We start from the raw sequence: 18,697 nt of genomic DNA, 5'->3' as shown, positions 1-18,697 counted from the left end.
TTTTTTTTTTTTTTTTTTTTTTTTTTTTTTTTTTTTTTTTTTTTTTTTTTTGTCCATGTTTAGAAATTTACTTATTTTTTTCTAGCTCTCCAGTAATATACTCATTCCAGTGCAATTTCCCTTAGAGTTAGTGTGCAAGTGCAAGGAAGATGTAAGGTAATATGGTGAGCCTTACACCCTTTGATGCCAAACGTTCGGAGAATTGAAGCATGCATGGGGTTGATGTGGCCCCATACGTACTGGTATAAGAGTAACCCTACCAATGATTTTTTCATGGCTTTTTATCAGAAAATTACCAACGAAACATGAAAGAGAAGAAGAGAAAGAATGCTATTCATCTACCAGCTTTGGTTTATAGCACAGTAAATATGGCAGACATTTCTTTTTTAACATTATGCGCACAACAGTCGCTCATGCGGGCGTGCGCCCACTGGGCGTGTCAGGCGGATGCTTTATTATTATTCTTTAAATAAATATATTTGTTTTATTTTTTTCTTTATCTTTCATTTTCTCTTTTCTAATCACACTTACGAAAACTCTTAAAAAATCGCGAAATAACCTCATTGATAAGGATGCTCTAACTTGCTGTGTTTCACGTACACTCCCTATTTTCTCTGACCACCATTTATGCACCTACGTACAATAGATAATAATGCTCAATTACAAGCTAGCTAGCACGTACTGTATCAGGTACGATGAGGGGTCCAAAATCATTTCTCTCAATAATTATATCATGACAAGGTGGACCTAGCTTGCTAGGTAAAAAGGATATATTTTCAAGACATCATGATTAATACAGTAGTTGGTTATTCGCACGTACTCTTCACCTTATATTGCAGCAATGAATGCACATATGATGTAATACGTGTTTATGTACATTATGCTTATTTTTATGAATATTATGTGAATGAAAATAGATATACTCATGTACATGTACTCTAATGGTATAAAAGAAAGATTATTAATTAACGCTTTAACAACTTAATATTGAATGATGCTTTAAACCATAGTCCACCATGTTCACGATTTAATTTACACTTTTCTCCACATTAATTTATGAAATTATGTAATGCAGATATGTATCACAATATTAAGCAATAAAAAAAACACAAAAATAAATACACAGTTGAATTTGATAACACAGTTGGAGAATACTTCCTAATCTGCAACGCCAAGCCCAAAAACTTTTTCACTCAAGATTAATCTACTGATTTTTACAATTACAAGGTTCAACAAATTACAAAACTAGCTCTGCACAAATTGTAACAAACCTAGATTTTAAAACACCAATCTTTTCCTGTTTTGAAGTTTCCTTGTAGCACCTTCGAAAATAATATTACTATTTTTCCCGTTTTGAAAACTTCAATATCTTCCTTACAAACTTCTCTATTTAGTGTTAAGACATGCACTGCACCACACAATTAGGGAAGTAGTTTCCACATTTTATGCCACCTACACACGTACAGCATCCACATTCCATGATCTCACTAGTACAGAATTGAGAATATAAGGAGGGCTTTACGTTGCACCTCTTAGATAGAGGTGTAGTGAATAGCTTAAAATGACAATATCGTAAATAAATACATTAATTTTTGAGACACCCACTCTCTGGTGATGACGCGAAAAGTTGTATATATATATTAAAATAATATATTAGTTTCCGAGACACCCACTACATGTGGGTGCCACGGAAAGTTATATATTAAAATAATATATTAGCTTCCGAGACACAACTTCATGTCATGTTTGTTGAGGTAATTTAGGAAAACATTTTATAATTTACATATGCCAACAAATGGTACTAAACTCATATATATATATATATAGTACTAACAGTTTATAGTCCTGAAAATAAAATAATGCAGGCTAGCTCTTGTCCCTTCATTTCTTTAGTTAGATCTCACACGTTTTTTAAAAATTGCCCACGTGATTATAGAAAAGTAATAAGTTTTTGCCCGGATATATTTTTTGTATAATTATGTCATTATTATTATTTATTAAATTATCGACTTTGCGCCATTTTATAAGGGATAGTTTTATTTAACATAATAATAATAATAATAATAATAATAATAATAATAATAATAATACCCAACAAAGTCAATGATTTTTTGTTTAACATGATTTCCCCGCAAAGTAAATTCTTTTTTTGTTTAATTTATAAAAAATAAATAAATAAATAAATAAATATATAAATAAATAAATATATATATATATATATATATATATATATATATATATATATATTGAAATTTTATTTTTGTTATTTTTAATACTGGAATGTTTTTATGTATTGATATAAAAGAATAATTGTGAAAATAAAATATTATTTATTGAAAAATATAATAATTTATGAAACTAAATTATTTTAATGACATGTATTTTTTAAAATTTTAATTATTAATTTATTTAAAATTTGTAAATTTTAATTGAGTTTTAGTTTTAAAATTTGAATTGTTATGTTAACACAAATTATTTCAGATAAAAGTTTTACGTAATATACCTAATACGGATCATTTTTTAAAATTTTAAAAATAATTTAACATGTTTTGGATTTTTATTTTTGTTAGTTTTAATATTTAAAAGTAATTTATATATATTGATATAAAAGAATAATTGTGAGGAGAAAATAATATTTATTAAAAAAAATATAATAATTTTTTAATGTGATTTGAAGTTGGGTCTCACTTTTAAAAGTGAGTTAGAATTCCATAAATATAGTGAAAATAGTAAAAAGAAATTGTATATTTGATGATGTAGAAGTAGAACCCCTTCAAAAGTGAGACAATATTGCAGGATACTGATAACTTTATAAATTCTACACTTTGAACCGGTGGAATGAAATTCTACATTTACCATTATCACAATGCTCATAATTAAGTTCTAACATTATGAATGGTTACAAGATAACAGTGAACACGTACATAAGACCCAAACATAATTAATAATAAGTTCAATGCTAAGATTTATAGCAATTTCATTTAATAAGTTGGGAGAGGAATTCATCAATGTTTTTGTCAGTGGTACCTCCTTCATCAACTGCCTCCTTAGCCAATTCTCTCCATTTTAGAGCATTGTTTTTAAGGATGTTTCCTTTCTCTCCAAACATGACTTCTCTTATACACCCCTCTATTTCTTCTCTTGTAACAATTCCATCTTCACCACCTTTAACTCGAATTCCTGTTTCCCAAACATCCATTATATACTTTGCATTGGTGGGTTGGTCCGACCATTGTGGCATCCCCACCATCGGCACTCCCAAGCTCAATGCTTCCAGTGTTGAATTCCATCCGCAATGAGTCATGAAACAGCCAGTAGCTGGATGAGCCAAGACGTCCAGTTGTGGACACCAGTTTACGATTAGACCTTTCTCCGATGTCTTGGACTTAAAATCTTTTGGTACCTTGCTGTCTTCCGAGGTTCTCACTACCCACAAGAAGTAGCAGTTGCTCCTCATCAACCCCCACGCTAGTTCCTCCATCTGCTTCTCTCCAAGACTGGCTAAGCTCCCAAATGAAACATAAACAACCGAGCTAGTTTCCCTAGAGTCGAGCCACTTGATGCAAGATTCACTATTTGGCTTGAATAAACTCATGCCGTAGTCTTTGTCATCCTTCAATCCTTTGTCCAAGTACATAGATGGGATAGTTGGCCCTATTGTCTTTATTGCAGCTTCATGAGATATCCATTCCACCACCTACAAACATTTCCCACCACACATTAATCATCTCTTGGTACCATTTACATTTGTTACATTTTATTTTTAAATCCAAGTATTTTTGGGTGACAAGGGAAACCCGCAGCCACTACACAACGGTGTGCACTAGGTAACCCGCCTTGTGACCCTAACTGGCAAAGGACCCAAAAGAGATCAACCAGCCTAGGTTATCCATAGCTGACTGACTCAAACCAAGAAGGCCAATAAGCCGTTCCTGCTGGGAATCAAACTTGTAACCTTGTGGTCTTTTTACATTGAATAGAATGTGGTTGACCCAACAACCTCTTATTTAAAGGTTCAAATTTAATGTGACTAAATTATTTGGGGTTCTTGGCATAGTACACCTTATGTTGTCCATTTAAATGGCAAAACTAACTTTTCTTTTCTTTTCTTCTTCATTTATTTTTTAATATTTTCTTATAATTTCACATTTTATGTTTAATAGAAATGTTAATATATTTCTAAATATTTAAATCATTTTGATTCATATTAAATTAAATAATACAAAAATTAAATTGTAAATAGTCTAACTACACCAAGCCTGTAAAATGGGGCATATGGGGAAGGACAGAGGGAGTAGTTATGAAAATTACCTCCTTTTCCAAATTATCAAAGCTGTTGAAGAGCAGCCACTCAGCTTTCTGAAAATTCATACTCTGGTTGATGCTAATTTTGGAAAGAGATGGATAGGACTGAGTATCTATGAAAAAAGAAGGCAAGTCTTGTAGTCCCATCACCGGCATTATTGATGGCAATGAAACGGAGGAATTCTCGGTTGTAGAAACTTTCAGCTTTCCACTGTACATAAGGTAGTACATTCCACAGACAGCACAAGATTGAGTGAAAAATGCAGCGCCTTTAAGGCCATGGTTTTGAGCCAAGTCTTGTGCCCATGGCAAGACAGCATCGTACACAACAACCTTCAGTGGGCAACCAGAGCCCTCCATTTTGTCAACGAGATTCCTGAAACTCCGGAAAACTATGGTTTCAAACCATTCCAGGAGTTCGTCAATCCCATGGGGTGGCTTATCATCCTCAGAAATGCACTCAATTTGAATTAAACCACCGTACATAGTCTGCAAGGAAGTGGTAAGGTAAGCTGGCGCCAGTATGGTGACTCTCACACCCTTAGATGCCAAACGTTTGGAGAACTGAAGCATCGGGTTGATGTGGCCTTGTACTGGCACCGAGATCACTACAACATGCTGAGCTTTGCTGCTCATTTTTCTCTCTTCACTGGCTCACTGCTTCTTCCATTCCTTCTGGGTTCTGGCCATCATTTTTATAAGCAGTAGATCGTAGTTGCAAATGCTCTGTTTCAGCACAGCAAAAACACATGTATAAACACAATCCACAGTATCTGATCTGCTGTCACTGTTGTGGGGCCACAACTCTGAACTCTAACATGTATTTCGTAAATGAGGGGCCAAAAATCGTTCATCCGCGTTGGCTTATAGTCTCTGTAGCATTAACATGGACATTAGTTGATGGTAGGCAGGCAAGTAAGCAAGCAAAAAGAACATGGGTTTCCAAAAAGAGTTCTACTTACATGTACTCTCTCACTTTTACTCCCCGATGATTAGTTATTTTCATCCTGTGGGTCCCAATGAAAATGTCAACATCAAAATTTTGTGGGAGAGAGTAGAATTTTGGAGTAGGAATAGTATTTTCCTTCCAAAAATCATCGCCCAACAGCCTTTCAATGTCTTTCATATAAACTAGCAGTGGACTCCAATGGAACTAGTGTTTGATAAGAAACTATTTGCTATAATTAACTACGGAGCATTAAAGAGTGAAGCCTTTAAATTATTTATAAAGCAGAAAGTCTAATATGAATTGATCATTATATGAAAATTCGGTGACCAGTTAAGGTGGCGAGTTACAATGACACCATAAAAGTGCTGTCTTCTGATAAATTTACTGTTGAGTGAAAGTGCACCAGTCTATATCTTGACTATTCCTAATGTTGGTAATATTCTTGAATTTTTAAATCATTGCAACATTTTTTACTGCATAAATTTGTTTGATATTAAATTGTCACTGCCTCTGTCATAGCCCACATATATGAACTCAACCAGAATATATCACTCAAGTACGGAAATAAAGGAATTACCCTTGTGGCATGCCATGTCTTTTATGCAGAAGATTGTATAGCCTCTTCAAACCATCCTGAGGTATATGTGAAATAGTGACATACTTATCAGCTATTTCATAACTTTCAATCGAATATTCATATGAGCCATAGTAGAGTTCGATACCAATATATAAAAATAAAACTTGAGGAAGGTAAAAGCGACTTGTTCTAGACCAAGCATAGGTTAGTGAGAAGAGCAACTCCATTTACTCCTACTGTCATATTAACATCTTAAATAAACAAAGCTCCAAAAACCTCGGTGGCAGGTTTCACCACATGAGAGACAATCACAGAGGAATACCTTACTCTTTTGATAGAAATCCCATAATTACTCGATGATATTTTCCTCTTCATGATCCTCACAAGTCTTTTACAGTATTAAAGATACAATGGCAATTGGCAAATCTTGTACAGTCTGTAAAGCTAGAGAAAATTAGTCAATATTCTTCAAATATCAATCATCATAAGCATCTAGTTAGTTGTAAATATAGATCATTACAGGTACCATATATATGATAGATCTTTGTGCTCACAATTTTTTGTTTCCAGAATTTGGATAAGCTTCAAAGCATCAAAAGTGTCCTAGGCTAAATATAGAGGGGTCCAAGATGTAGTTGAAACATAAGGAATTTATATATGCCAATTAAGATCCAAGTATTATTAGAACAATAGAACTCACCAAAAAAATGAAGTTTTTGATGGAATATCATGACAAATAATAAAACTTAAAAAATCACTCCATAAACAAGGACAGAACAGTACCACAGGCTGTGAATGGAACATCATACAACATTAGTTCTTCAATTCAAAATATATAGAGAAACAAAAGCTCAGGCTTGATGAATCAATCCATGAAACAGTAAAATTAGGAGGCGTAATCAATCTTTATTACATTTATGAATAAATAAATTTAAGATGCAATAAAAATCCAAACTCTATTTCAGATTAACTTTCCTCCGCAGTGGATATAAGTCCTGCTAATACAATGAAAACTTTCTTGTTTCAGCCACTTTAGAAAAGGGTTATTTATGGCATCCAATCCTCTTATCTATGCATGATTCCTCAATCTGACCAACTTTGGACAGCTCATTCAATTCCCCTCTTTCATTCTCACTCATTTATATAAAGCAGTAGGTCAGCTATGATCTTTCACTGAATATATTACATTTAGGGGATAATGTCATAATAACAATTTACCTGAAATATTTAAGGTGACCTGCATATGCTCCAAGTACCATCCTTGCATCTATCCATGAAAGAGCCTCATTAAAATACACAGAATTACTCCTCAACACCCCCACTAAACTTCTCGGTTGACAAAATAATCCCATTTATTTAAACCCTAAAACACTACACCATCACCAATATCAATCACAGCCTCTGCACTCGACATGCCACCAAGTCCAAAAGCACACTAGTATATGAAAAATGCAAATCCCCAAATACATAAGTGTATACCAATCACCATCCTTAACCCTTCCAATAACCCTATCCAGTCGAAGTATTGGTTCTAGAACAAAGTTAAGTAAATATAAATGTTTGAATAGAAGAAAGGTGGACTACACCCCCAAGTTATTCCATTTGTCTAGGAAAGCTAGCCATGCTTTATGGTTCATACTGGAAGGCTCAAATGCTTTGAGATCATAAAGCCTGTAATATTCATCAACAAGGAAAAACCGCCGCGATTTCCTACTTCTCCAAGTAGTTGATCTAAAGTAACCCACAATAGTGGCAACATCTTTTGGACTCTGTACAGACCATTCGTAGTAACCATTTCGCCCACTATCAAAGTAGACATTTCCACCAAATACAACCTTATAAGACTCCACATCTTGCAGATGTTTACTAGTTACTCGAATACTTAGTTGAGGTATTTGATTCTTCATAGCCATGGCAATGGCACCATTAGCATCAAAGAATCCTGCAAACCAGTTCGATTTGGAATCCAGTGTAACAGGTAGAACTACTGGAATATCATGTACTTGACAAACACGATGCAGTTGAATTAGTCTTGGTGAATGCCTAATGTGGCCATTAATACAATTCATGAGCTTAATCATACTAAGTTGATTACGGAGTCGATAACGATAAGATTTAGCACCTGACCTCATTTTAATACTTCCACCAAGCATATGTTGGACATATCTTAGTAATGATATATCTTCAAGTCCAATAGTAATTTCAAGAGAAGTATGTTCTTTGTTGTTAACTTGAAGACTTCCATTGCCGTCGACAATTCCAGCTAGCCATTCACAGAAGGGTTTAGGATAAGTTGTTGCAGAAGCTGCAGTGTTTGAGGCTCCTACTAGGCTGCTTTTATGTCGCCGGTTACCTAGATTGCCAAAATTCTTCATCAACGCTTGAGGGTTTGCGAAAGATAAACCGCCATGGGAGGAACACAAACAAATTGCGTTATTGTTGAGTTCTGGGTTGCTCTTGGATCTGTAAAAGCAACCAACTTTGTTGTCCTTGAGCAGTAGCAGGCACGGGGCGGAGGATGAGGGGATGGGTCTCGGGTCCGGGTCCGGGTCCGATTGAGCCCTCAGAGAGCGATGATATTGGAAAGAATGAGAGGCCGGAAGCCACCGGAGAGTAGAAGAGGAGAGAGATGGGTGAAGGGATCGCCTGAAGAATAAGCTTAGAACAACCATGTTTTCCGGTTCTGTAAACGCCGGCGCTGATCGAGCTTTTGTTAATTCACAAGTAGGAAGGGTTTTTTTTTTTTTTTTTTTTGAGAATAATTGATGTGGTTTTATTTGGAATATAATAAATTCATAATTAATGAATATTAACAATTTCAATAAATCCATAATTAATTGATGATTTTATTTAATAAATTAACAATTAATTTTTTTTATTACTTTACCATGACTTCCCATGTGGGATAGTCATTTCCTAACGCTAGACAACAAATTTTGGGAAATTAATAATTACTTAATTTGATATGAATCTCATAAACTTACAAGTTATATTTATATATATTGTGTGTTTTTTCAAATAAAAAGATAATTCATTTATCAACTGAAATCAAGTCAGAAGGCTGAAGAAGAAACAAATTATTACATTGAACAAACTACCCTATTTAACTCTATATACTGAAATTAAGTCTTAAACTGTCAAAAATAACAGTGGCCGAACAAGAAACAAATTATTACGTTGAACAAACTACCCTAGTTAACTCTATATATTGTTTTAAAAAATAAAAAAGTGTCAAATTATATTCTTAGTCTAACAAATATTACAATTAGATCTCCTACTTAAAAACTTCAATGAAGTCTCCTAAACTGTGAGACAAAATAATGTGATTAGGTTATAAATATTACATATCTAATAAGTTAACTAGACTAACCATGACATTTTAATATTTATACACTACAAACACATGTCATCTTCCAATAATACATAAGACATACGCAACAGATAAATTGTAATTTAGTTACAGACTCATTTCAAACTATATACATATACACAAAGTCTATATATATATAAATCTGAGATTACAGGACCAAATTACATTGCAAATCAAATAATGTAGCAAACAACGATAATTTGCTGCTGTCTGCACTCTGCACCACAAGTTAACGTTGTATCATACTATAACTATACAAGTTCTGTTCCAAGACCACAGCTGAAGCATCCCAAAAACCTGGTTGGAACATATCCGGTTGAACGGAATTTTGCAGCATCCTCTTCTAGCTTCACCATTTGTTCCCCTCTCTTCACTTCAACTTCTGCCCTCTTCTCTTCTGCTTCCCTGTGAACCTCTGCTACTTTGTTCTTCATTTTTTCCCCATATTCAGCCTTCTTCTTCTCAAAAATCTCCTGCTTAGTGAAACCAACCAACATGTATATATTCTAAGCAATACAGAAATTGTCACATACATATTCTAATAAACAATTTAATTTGTTCCCAATCTTAAGTCAAATGATGTTACTTGAGAAAAGTTTATCAAATTTCCTTCATGGTCTGAAAAAGCTGATAAAAATTAAACTCACACTATTGTACGTTGTGGAGGCTCTTATGGCTGTTATATGTGAAGTGAAATGGTTTTTATTACCTCAATTTGCTTTAGTTGAGCCTCCACAGAGGCCTTCTTAGTGTTCTCCCATGCTGCAATAGCTGACAACTTTTTATGTGCCCTGATCATCATTGTTAAATGTGATTCAACATTATCAACTTTTTATAACATTTAAAATTCAACACTAATTTAAAAAAAAAAATAGAAAATTAAAATAAATAAAAGAAAGGGGAGGGGAATCATACTTGTTATCAGCTTTAGCTTTCTCATTCTCTTCCCAAGCTTTGATCAAAGCCAATCTCTTCTCTAACTCAAGCTGTGCCAAAGCAGCATCTAACACAACAAGGGAACATCACTTTCAAACATACCATTTTTAAGGTTTCAAATAACATTGGTGTCTTTGTTTCAATATACAATCCAACCGTAATATGTTATTTGATTTGTACCATGTAACACTAGTTCTCAGATCACTTAGTACAACTAAGTAAGTACACACAACACCGTTGTTGATCGGCACTATACAAAAATCAAATATAAATAGCAACTGAATATTTATAAAAAAAAAAAAAAAGAAAAAAAAAAAAAAAAAGAGTTTAAAAGAATCACCTCTGTCCTTGAGCCTCTCTGTGCTTTTCAAGACCCCATCATCTGAAGCCTCTGCAATCACCCAAGATTATGCACAATCTAAAATGTCAACTTTTGTACAAATTAAGAAGAAAAAAAATCCTTTTTTTTCTTTATTATTTACTTCAAAAGTAGACAAGAGAAAAAAGAAGAAGGGAAGAGATATATATACTTTGTGCAGAAGTAGGGGTTCTGTGAGTCTCCTTATCATCTGAGCATAGAGCAAAGGCTACAGATTTTACCTTCACTTTCTCTTTCTCTTTGTAATCAATTAAAGCATTTTCTTCCCCCATGGCTGTAGAGTAGTATTATGGGTGTTTGTATGTATGTATGTATACAAGATTTTTCTCAGAATATTTTTGTGAAAGGTAGGGTTTATTTTCCAGAAAGATTATGGTACAACTAACATAGTTTTATGTTGAAGAAAAGTGAGGAGGATTTCTAAAAGGGAAGGAAAGATAGTTTATTATTTTTGTGGTTTTGGTTTAGGGTGGGAGTAGTAGGTAAAACAAGAAATTGGAAGTTGGCAAATTAAAGTGAAGTGAGATCAGAGACAGGCTAGGAATAGATCAGATCATCCTTAGCTTTCAGATGTTGACATGCATTTGACAATATAATCTTTTCTCCTAACTTTACCAGGTGGCAGTTAATAAGGGTTACGTTAAGTTGTTCTTTTGATTAATCGGAATGGGATCTGATCTTCATCGGTGGTTGATCAAGCACACACGTATCTTGCGCAGGTTGCGTTTTTAGTACCGGCATAATTAACATGTGTTAATGAACTGATTCGATCTCCAGATTAATCAATTATATATATTGCAATGGATATTTAAAGCTGCTTTAATTTTGAGTGGATTCACACCTGGCCGGCCGGCCTGTCTGTAAATCTGGGTTTGTTTTGTGTTTTGAGTTTCAATCATGGTGGCATGTTTGTAGTTTGCAGGCTAATATTGTATATATGTTGTTTCAAATTAAAGGTTGTTGGTTAAGTTTAAGGTTGCCAGTTTGCCACTAGCTACAAACAACAATTCATCTCGCACAACTGAAACATAATATCTCTAGTAAAGCCATCTGGAAGACTATGCATTTTAATCTTATTTTATATGATTTATATATATATATATATATATATATATATATATATATATATATATATATATATATATATATAATTTGTCATAACCTCCACCTTTTCATATGACAATTTTTTGAAAAAATAAAACTAAAAAGTGTTATTACTATATTATATTTGAAAGTTGATTGGAAATGTATGTATAGATGCGGAGGAAACAATAGTAAATTACAAATGGAATAATATGATAGTCGGACGTAGTTATTATTAAAAAGTAAAAAAAGTATTGTAAAAATGTAAATAGTCTAAAGTTTAAATAAAAATTTTTGGTATAAGAATATCTATTAGCGGGAATAGTAGCTAAAGGTTTTGAGAAGTCATCGCTCTTCATGCTATTTACGTCACTATTTTTAATTTGTGATATAAGTAATTGATCTTTGTTTAACAAAGTTGAATTATATTATAGATGATGGGAGTGGGTTCGAGTCTCAGTAGATGCAACTGTTGACTTGTTGTGCTTCAGTAGGTTGAGAAAGTAGCTATAAACAGATACTACATTGTAACAGAGTCAGTAGTACTAAAAAAAAAAAATTCTTCAAAAATCATAATTACCAAAATTAATAATGGAATTTAATGTCCTATTTGTTCTCCACTAGACGAAGATTCTTTCTTTGTCTTAGGGGGAGACGAGGAGGGGGAGTTGTTTGTTTGTTTGTTTTTTTTTTTTTTTAAATAATTTATTTAAAATTAGTAAAATATTTTTAAAATTTATTTTGAGTTAGTTTCATTTTTGGTCATAGATTTATAGGTGACAATTCACTTTTAGTCTTTTTTTATTAAAACATCCTCATTTGGTCATAGTATTATTGCGGCATGACCATTTTTAGTCCTCCATCTACAAAATCATCAAAATATCGTTAAATACAAAGACATTTCAATCTTTTTTATAAGAAGTATGTTGAAACGCTATATCTTTTATGTTTATTTTTTTGAGAACATCCATAATTGAAGACCGAAACGTCCTTGAATTTAACGATATTTAAACTGTTTTGTTGATAAAGGAACAAAAATGGTCATGTCACAATAATACTAGGACCAAAAGTGGATGTTCTAGTAAAAAATGAGTTAAAGTGGACTGTCACCTATAAATCTAGGACCAAAAATGAAATTAACTCTTTATTTTTTTAAAATGTTACCACAACTTCAACCAACAATCAATACTACATGTCACTTCAGTTTAATTGCATAATTTAGAATGTTGTGGGATTTAAATCATTTAATTACTGTTTTTAAATTAGATGAACCAATTACAATTTCAAGTATAATTCAACAACATGTTTGTCCCATATTTCTATTTTATTTTCTCCACTAAGTCATCACCACCTTTAAATTACTATACACGAAAGCTTAACACCAAATCAACTGTAATTTATTTTATACTAATAATTAGAATCAATTGCAATTTCTTTTTTTCGTGTTTAAAGAATTTTATTTACTCCGTAGTTTTTTTTTAATGAGAGGATCTAATTACCCACTTTCCTAGTTTCCTTAAGCATATTAATTAACTACAATAATTTTTTCAAAAAAAAAAAAAACTACAATAATCATTACCCACGTGATAGCACGTGACCACTTTCACATTACACCGTAACACTCTAATGGCATGTTTGGTTCGCGGAATAAGTCTGAAATGGAATAGCATTCCCAGTAATATGCCTATTCCACTGTTTGGTAAAATTTTCTATTCCCAGGAACAATATTTTTGGGAATGACATATTCCCCTTGCAAGGGGAATAGAGATTCCTAGGCCCCCCTAGGTATTAGGCTATTCCTGAGTCCTCAGGAATAGCCTAACGTTGATATTTTCAATTTTATCCCATGACGTTTTGGGGAAAGATCTTCCTTTTCCCAAAACGCTCCTATATTATTTTAAAAAAAAATGTAACTAAGAGCAATTAAGACTCCTTAAACGAATGAGTTTTTGGCTCTTTAAGGCTTAGCTTTCTCATCCTGTTATTATTATTATATATTTTATAAGGGTATTTATGTCTTTTAAAACATATTTCATTTCTATTCCTTAAACCAACCAAACACTGTAATATAAATCCTAAAGTTTATTCCTTCCGCAAACCAAACAATAGAATACAATTATTATTCTATTCATTGCCTATTCCATTCATTATGGAATAGTATTCCTATCACCTCAAAATTTATTCCGTAAACCAAATGTGCTGTAACATTCTTCAAGCCTTCCATCCTTATACCATGGACTAAAGTTCACGGTGCACTATAGACTATGATGCATATATATATATGTATATATATATATATATATATATATATATATATATATATATATATATGTCCTATATTGTGAGTTTTTGTGTTTGTGTTATGAAATTTTGTACCTTTAGGAGATATTTGGTTGGATGAAAAATATTTTTCAAAAAAAATGTTTTCCTTGAATTTGAGAAAAATTAGATTTACCTTTATTTGGTTAGATGGAAAACATTTTCCTCATTTTCCTCAAGCATGAGGAAAATATTTTTCTTGGCTCCCCTTGGTATTTTGTTTTCTAGGGAAAACAAGGAGGACAATTATATCATCACTAACTTTTTTTTAATTACCATTATTATTATTGTTGTTGTTATTATTGTGTAGGGTATAATTGTCTTTATATTCATTATTCCTTACAATTTCAAATCCAATCAAACAATGAAATTTATATTCACAATAATTTCTTTTCCACCAACCAAACAATGAAATCCATTTTCTTGAAATTTCAGTTCCATTTCCCTTCAAATATTTTCCAATGAACCAAACGGGTTGTAAGAGTATGAATTCTATACCTAAAAGAAATTAGTAATTGTGTCTTATGTTATGAATTTCGATATCTTGTCTTGTGTACCTAAATCATGTACCTAAATCATATTTGAAAAATAAGTAAATAAGTATAACATGTGTATGTATCTTATGTTGTGATTTTTTGTATCTTGTGTTATGAAAGTCTGCACCTTACAAGTATGAATTATGCATCTCGATCCATGATATAAATTGTCTCAAACCTTATGTTCCCAGGAACCCCAGCCCATTTGGTCATTTTACAATAAATAAATAAATGTTTATTTATCAAGCTCCTCTAATTACTTTGTTTACCTTCAAAGTTTAAACTTTCGGTTCTGGATCAGTTTGATACTTTGATTTTATTCTCTTTGTAATCTATCCACCGACTGAGATTTTCCATAATCTACATACTGCCAAACCAAAATAAATAAATATTTTCTCTATATATAGTGAAATGACGATTGTTAGTAATCCACTGAAAACTTGTTAGGTTTAGAATACTCTAATTAGAGTCTAGAGACATAAAAAATAATAATTAATTTTAGCTTTTTTTTTTTGAGCCGATCTGTTATTAACCGTCTAAGTAGTTTTATCTATTAGTAATTTTTACCGACTAAAATTATGAGACATGCTTCATTAAAAATATACTTTTAAATAGTGATCGTGAACTTTCTCGTAAATAAAAAAATTTAATCAGTTAAGTGTGAACCAAAAGAGTTTCTCAATGAGATTAGTCGGATTAATAATTTTTTTAAAGCCTTGTTCAGACATGGATCAATGGGCCTGTCACCTCTAACAGGAGCAAAACAGTGTTAGTTAAGTTGTTAATTATATTTAATTAAATAATTAAGGATTACACTTATGTGAGACGGCCTCTCGAATCTGTGTTAGTGAGACAAGTTGGGTCTTGTCAATGTGAAAATATAATACTTATACTAGTAAATACGTAGTATAATACTAAATTAGAAATAAAATGTTTGTTATTTATAAGGAAAACAAAATACTTTTAAGAATAATGTAATATTTTTATATTTTGATATAAAAATATTATTTTTTTCATCAAAATAATATACAACAGTGTAGCAGTATCTTTTAGTAAAGTTTGGTTGGAAAATTCAACCTCAATGTTGACTTCAGTTAAGCTAGCATTAGAAGATGTTGAGAGTGGAAATGGCTTTTGAAAGTTCACACTTCCAAGTTCAAACGTCATTGAGTTTAAATTTTATGGTGTGATTAACTGTACCTACCCTATATAGAGAGAGAAATATGCTCAAATGTGGTCGCGCTTTTCGTACGGTCGGTGCGGTATACACTATACAAATATACATCACTCAATATTAGAAAAATGCACAACAATGAAAATACATAAAACACCAAAAAACACACAACACACTCAAAATAATGCACCATAATTTATTAACTTTCATGTCTCTAATTGTGCATTTTCGAACATTATGTGGTGTATATTTGCATACCTAGTGGTGTATTTTTGGTGATGCGTACCTAATGGTGCATATTTGTGTTCTGCATTTTCTAACATTGAGTAGTGTATATTTGTATATATAGTGGTGCAGCCGTACTGACCGCACGTCACTTGAACTATATATATATATATATATATATATATATATATATATATATATATATAATAGAGAAAGTAACGTAATCAATTGGAGTTATTCAAGCACAAAATCTAATCAAAATGCATACAATAATATAATGCAACCATTGTTTCTAAGTAAACCCTGGTATTATTAGTTCCCTTTTTATAAATATTTTGTGGATTATTGTTTACACAATTTAGCAATTATTTATATACTCGCAATAATTTATTAGGAGCTCGAGATTCATGCATGTTTTAGAAACAAACTTTTGGTTAAATACTATACTTTAATGCATCAAGAATTGTATTGTATACATGTGTGTATCAAACTATATATTCATTATACACCATTAAATTTTGCGTCGATAACGTACTGCTTGTTTTAAGCGCATGTCAATGTTAGTAACTTTAAAATTGTGTAAAATCGTGATTTTAAAATAAGAAGAGTAACACGATATTTCAATCTTTGAATCAATTTTATCACATGACCAACACGGTTCACCATTTCATGTCATCCTAAACTAGAGAATGAACTCCCTTTTTTTTTTTAAAATAATGACAATGGAAATCATAACCACTATCCAAAAATATATACTGAATAAATTCTACTCCTATATAATAAATCGCAGACTATATATGATTGGTAAATATAATGAACCCATTCTGAAGCAGTGCATCCTAGGTTGCAAACAACCTCAATCACATTACTAAAGAGGTTACATTTGTAATAGTTTATTGGTAAAAAGAGATGAGTATTATAATTATAATTATAATAATAATAATAATAATAATTATTATTATTAAAAGAAATAAAAAGAGAGCGAAAAATAAAAATGAAAGTACAAAACGAAAACCAAGCAACATGGCGCACCTTGGTAACCGATGGAGGTGCCAGCAGGCAATTCAACACGAAAGTAGCGCAGCTTGTTTTATCCTCAAACTTTGTCCCCATAAGCCCATAGAATATTCTTTTTTTAAAAATTGTTTTCATTTCTCTATTTATTTTTCCCCTTTTAAATCCCCATTCCCATTTCCACCAACCTCACTCCCATGCACTACACCTCTCCTTCATACATTCCTCTCACAATATTCATCCTCGCTGTATGGACGTGTACATCTCAGAAGAGTACGTTGCTCAGCGCCGGAAGGAGAAGATGGCGGCGAGAGCAGCGGCGGCAAACCCCAAGGAAAACGGGAGGAGGAGGACGCCGGCGGCAGCGGCAGCGGCGGAGAATAAGTATCCGCCTGCGGCGGCTTCATCTCATTTATTAAGGATGGAGAACTGTGCTAATTGTGTTGGCGACAACGTTAACAATGTGGTTTATTACTGCTTTTCTGCTTAATTAATTATTAGTTAATTAGTTCATTAACAATGTATTATTCTTATTCTTAAATATATACTAATTAATTAGCATTATGGTTTAGATTACATATATAGTTGTCTTTTGGTGGAAATTAACTAAAGGCAGCTAGGCCTATATGTATAGGCACAAGTTGTATACGAGTATGTGTATGTCAATGACATAATTAAAATTTGAGAATACTCGATTAACAAATTTTGATTTAAATTATTTATATTTCTATTTTTTGGGTAATAATATTTATGGTTTAAGGTTATAATTTTTTATTTTATTTTATATTCCAATGGATCGGAGGGGAACCCCAGGGCTTTAAACTGGTATAGTATTCCCAATGGTATCCCTTCTATTTGAGATACCAAGCCACCCCTTTACAAGAAGCTCTTTAATGGGGGGAGGGGGGGAGTGAGTTTAACGTCATAATTTGATTCAGTTATTGTCCATGCTAATCTCTACTAGTCAAGATTAAAGCCCAAATTAGCCTATTAGTTTACTCTCCCCAAAACAGAGCCCAATAAACCCCAAGGTATCTTGTTCATTTTCCATCCTTTTTGGTCAAAAGCCCACCTAGAAGATTGACTTTTTTTTTTTTTTTCTTTTTAGGGTATGACATCTAGTCCTCACAATATAATGTTTAATTCGTACACTTGGGGAAGGCCTGAACCAATTTTATTTGTTTTTTAATCTTTAAGTTGATAATTAAATAGTACTTCTCGTTCCACGAGTGAGTAATTTATAACCACGCAACCTCTCGAAGCAAACAAGGATTAGTCGGATGGATCCAGATCGTAAGACGGATAGAAATAGACTCGAAACGTCTCGTGTTTACACACACACAAAAAAAAGGAGATGCCATAAATATAATGCTCAAATGAAGAGGTTGTGTGCCGTGTGGGATGAGTAGGGATGGAAATGGGTCGGGTGGATTGGAGAGTGCTACGTCCAATCATCCATCATTCGATCCACCTTATATTTCCTCCACTTACCTCCACCCCCAACCCACATCAGGTGGATTTTTTCCACCCCAACCCCACCAGTTATAGTCTTATGGATGTCCACTACAGATACCATCACTTATATCATCTTATTATTTTTTTCAAAAAATAATATTTAAACTACTTATACAGTTATACATAATAAAATAATAAAATTCATTAGTTATACTAAAACATAAAATAATATATACACACACATAGTGGATCGGGTGGGATTCTAGGCGGATTTTGTACATAGAACCTGAATCTAACTCGATCCACCGTGGGTTTACTTTTTTAAGACTCACCCCCGATCCACCACCCATCCACTATCACCCTAAAAAAACTCGA

General features: G+C 32.5%; 3 protein-coding genes across 4 annotated transcripts in view; all 3 read right to left on the bottom strand.

Annotated features, from left to right (window-relative positions):
* LOC116031004 (putative pre-16S rRNA nuclease) overlaps window positions 1-18,697 on the bottom strand; it is a 518,904-nt gene that overhangs the window by 398,505 nt on the left and 101,702 nt on the right. The gene's annotated exons all lie outside the window — the stretch shown is intronic.
* LOC116030990 (UDP-glucosyltransferase 74AE2-like) lies at window positions 2,791-5,791 on the bottom strand. Its single transcript, XM_031273410.1, has 3 exons — window positions 5,268-5,791; window positions 4,312-5,178; window positions 2,791-3,697 (listed from the first exon to the last, which is right to left on the bottom strand). The coding sequence occupies exons 2-3, from the start codon at window positions 4,939-4,941 to the stop codon at window positions 2,978-2,980; spliced, it is 1,350 nt and encodes a 449-aa protein (XP_031129270.1). The 5' UTR covers window positions 4,942-5,178; window positions 5,268-5,791; the 3' UTR covers window positions 2,791-2,977.
* Window positions 9,318-11,033, bottom strand: LOC116031007 (remorin-like). Its single transcript, XM_031273432.1, has 5 exons — window positions 10,668-11,033; window positions 10,478-10,528; window positions 10,117-10,204; window positions 9,911-9,992; window positions 9,318-9,674 (listed from the first exon to the last, which is right to left on the bottom strand). Exons 1-5 carry the CDS (start codon window positions 10,786-10,788, stop codon window positions 9,453-9,455), a joined length of 564 nt encoding a protein of 187 aa, XP_031129292.1. The 5' UTR covers window positions 10,789-11,033; the 3' UTR covers window positions 9,318-9,452.

This window comes from Ipomoea triloba, chromosome 9, assembly GCF_003576645.1.
Source record: "Ipomoea triloba cultivar NCNSP0323 chromosome 9, ASM357664v1".
Taxonomy (NCBI): Eukaryota; Viridiplantae; Streptophyta; class Magnoliopsida; order Solanales; family Convolvulaceae; genus Ipomoea; species Ipomoea triloba.
This window is presented reverse-complemented; position numbering and strand designations above follow the sequence as displayed.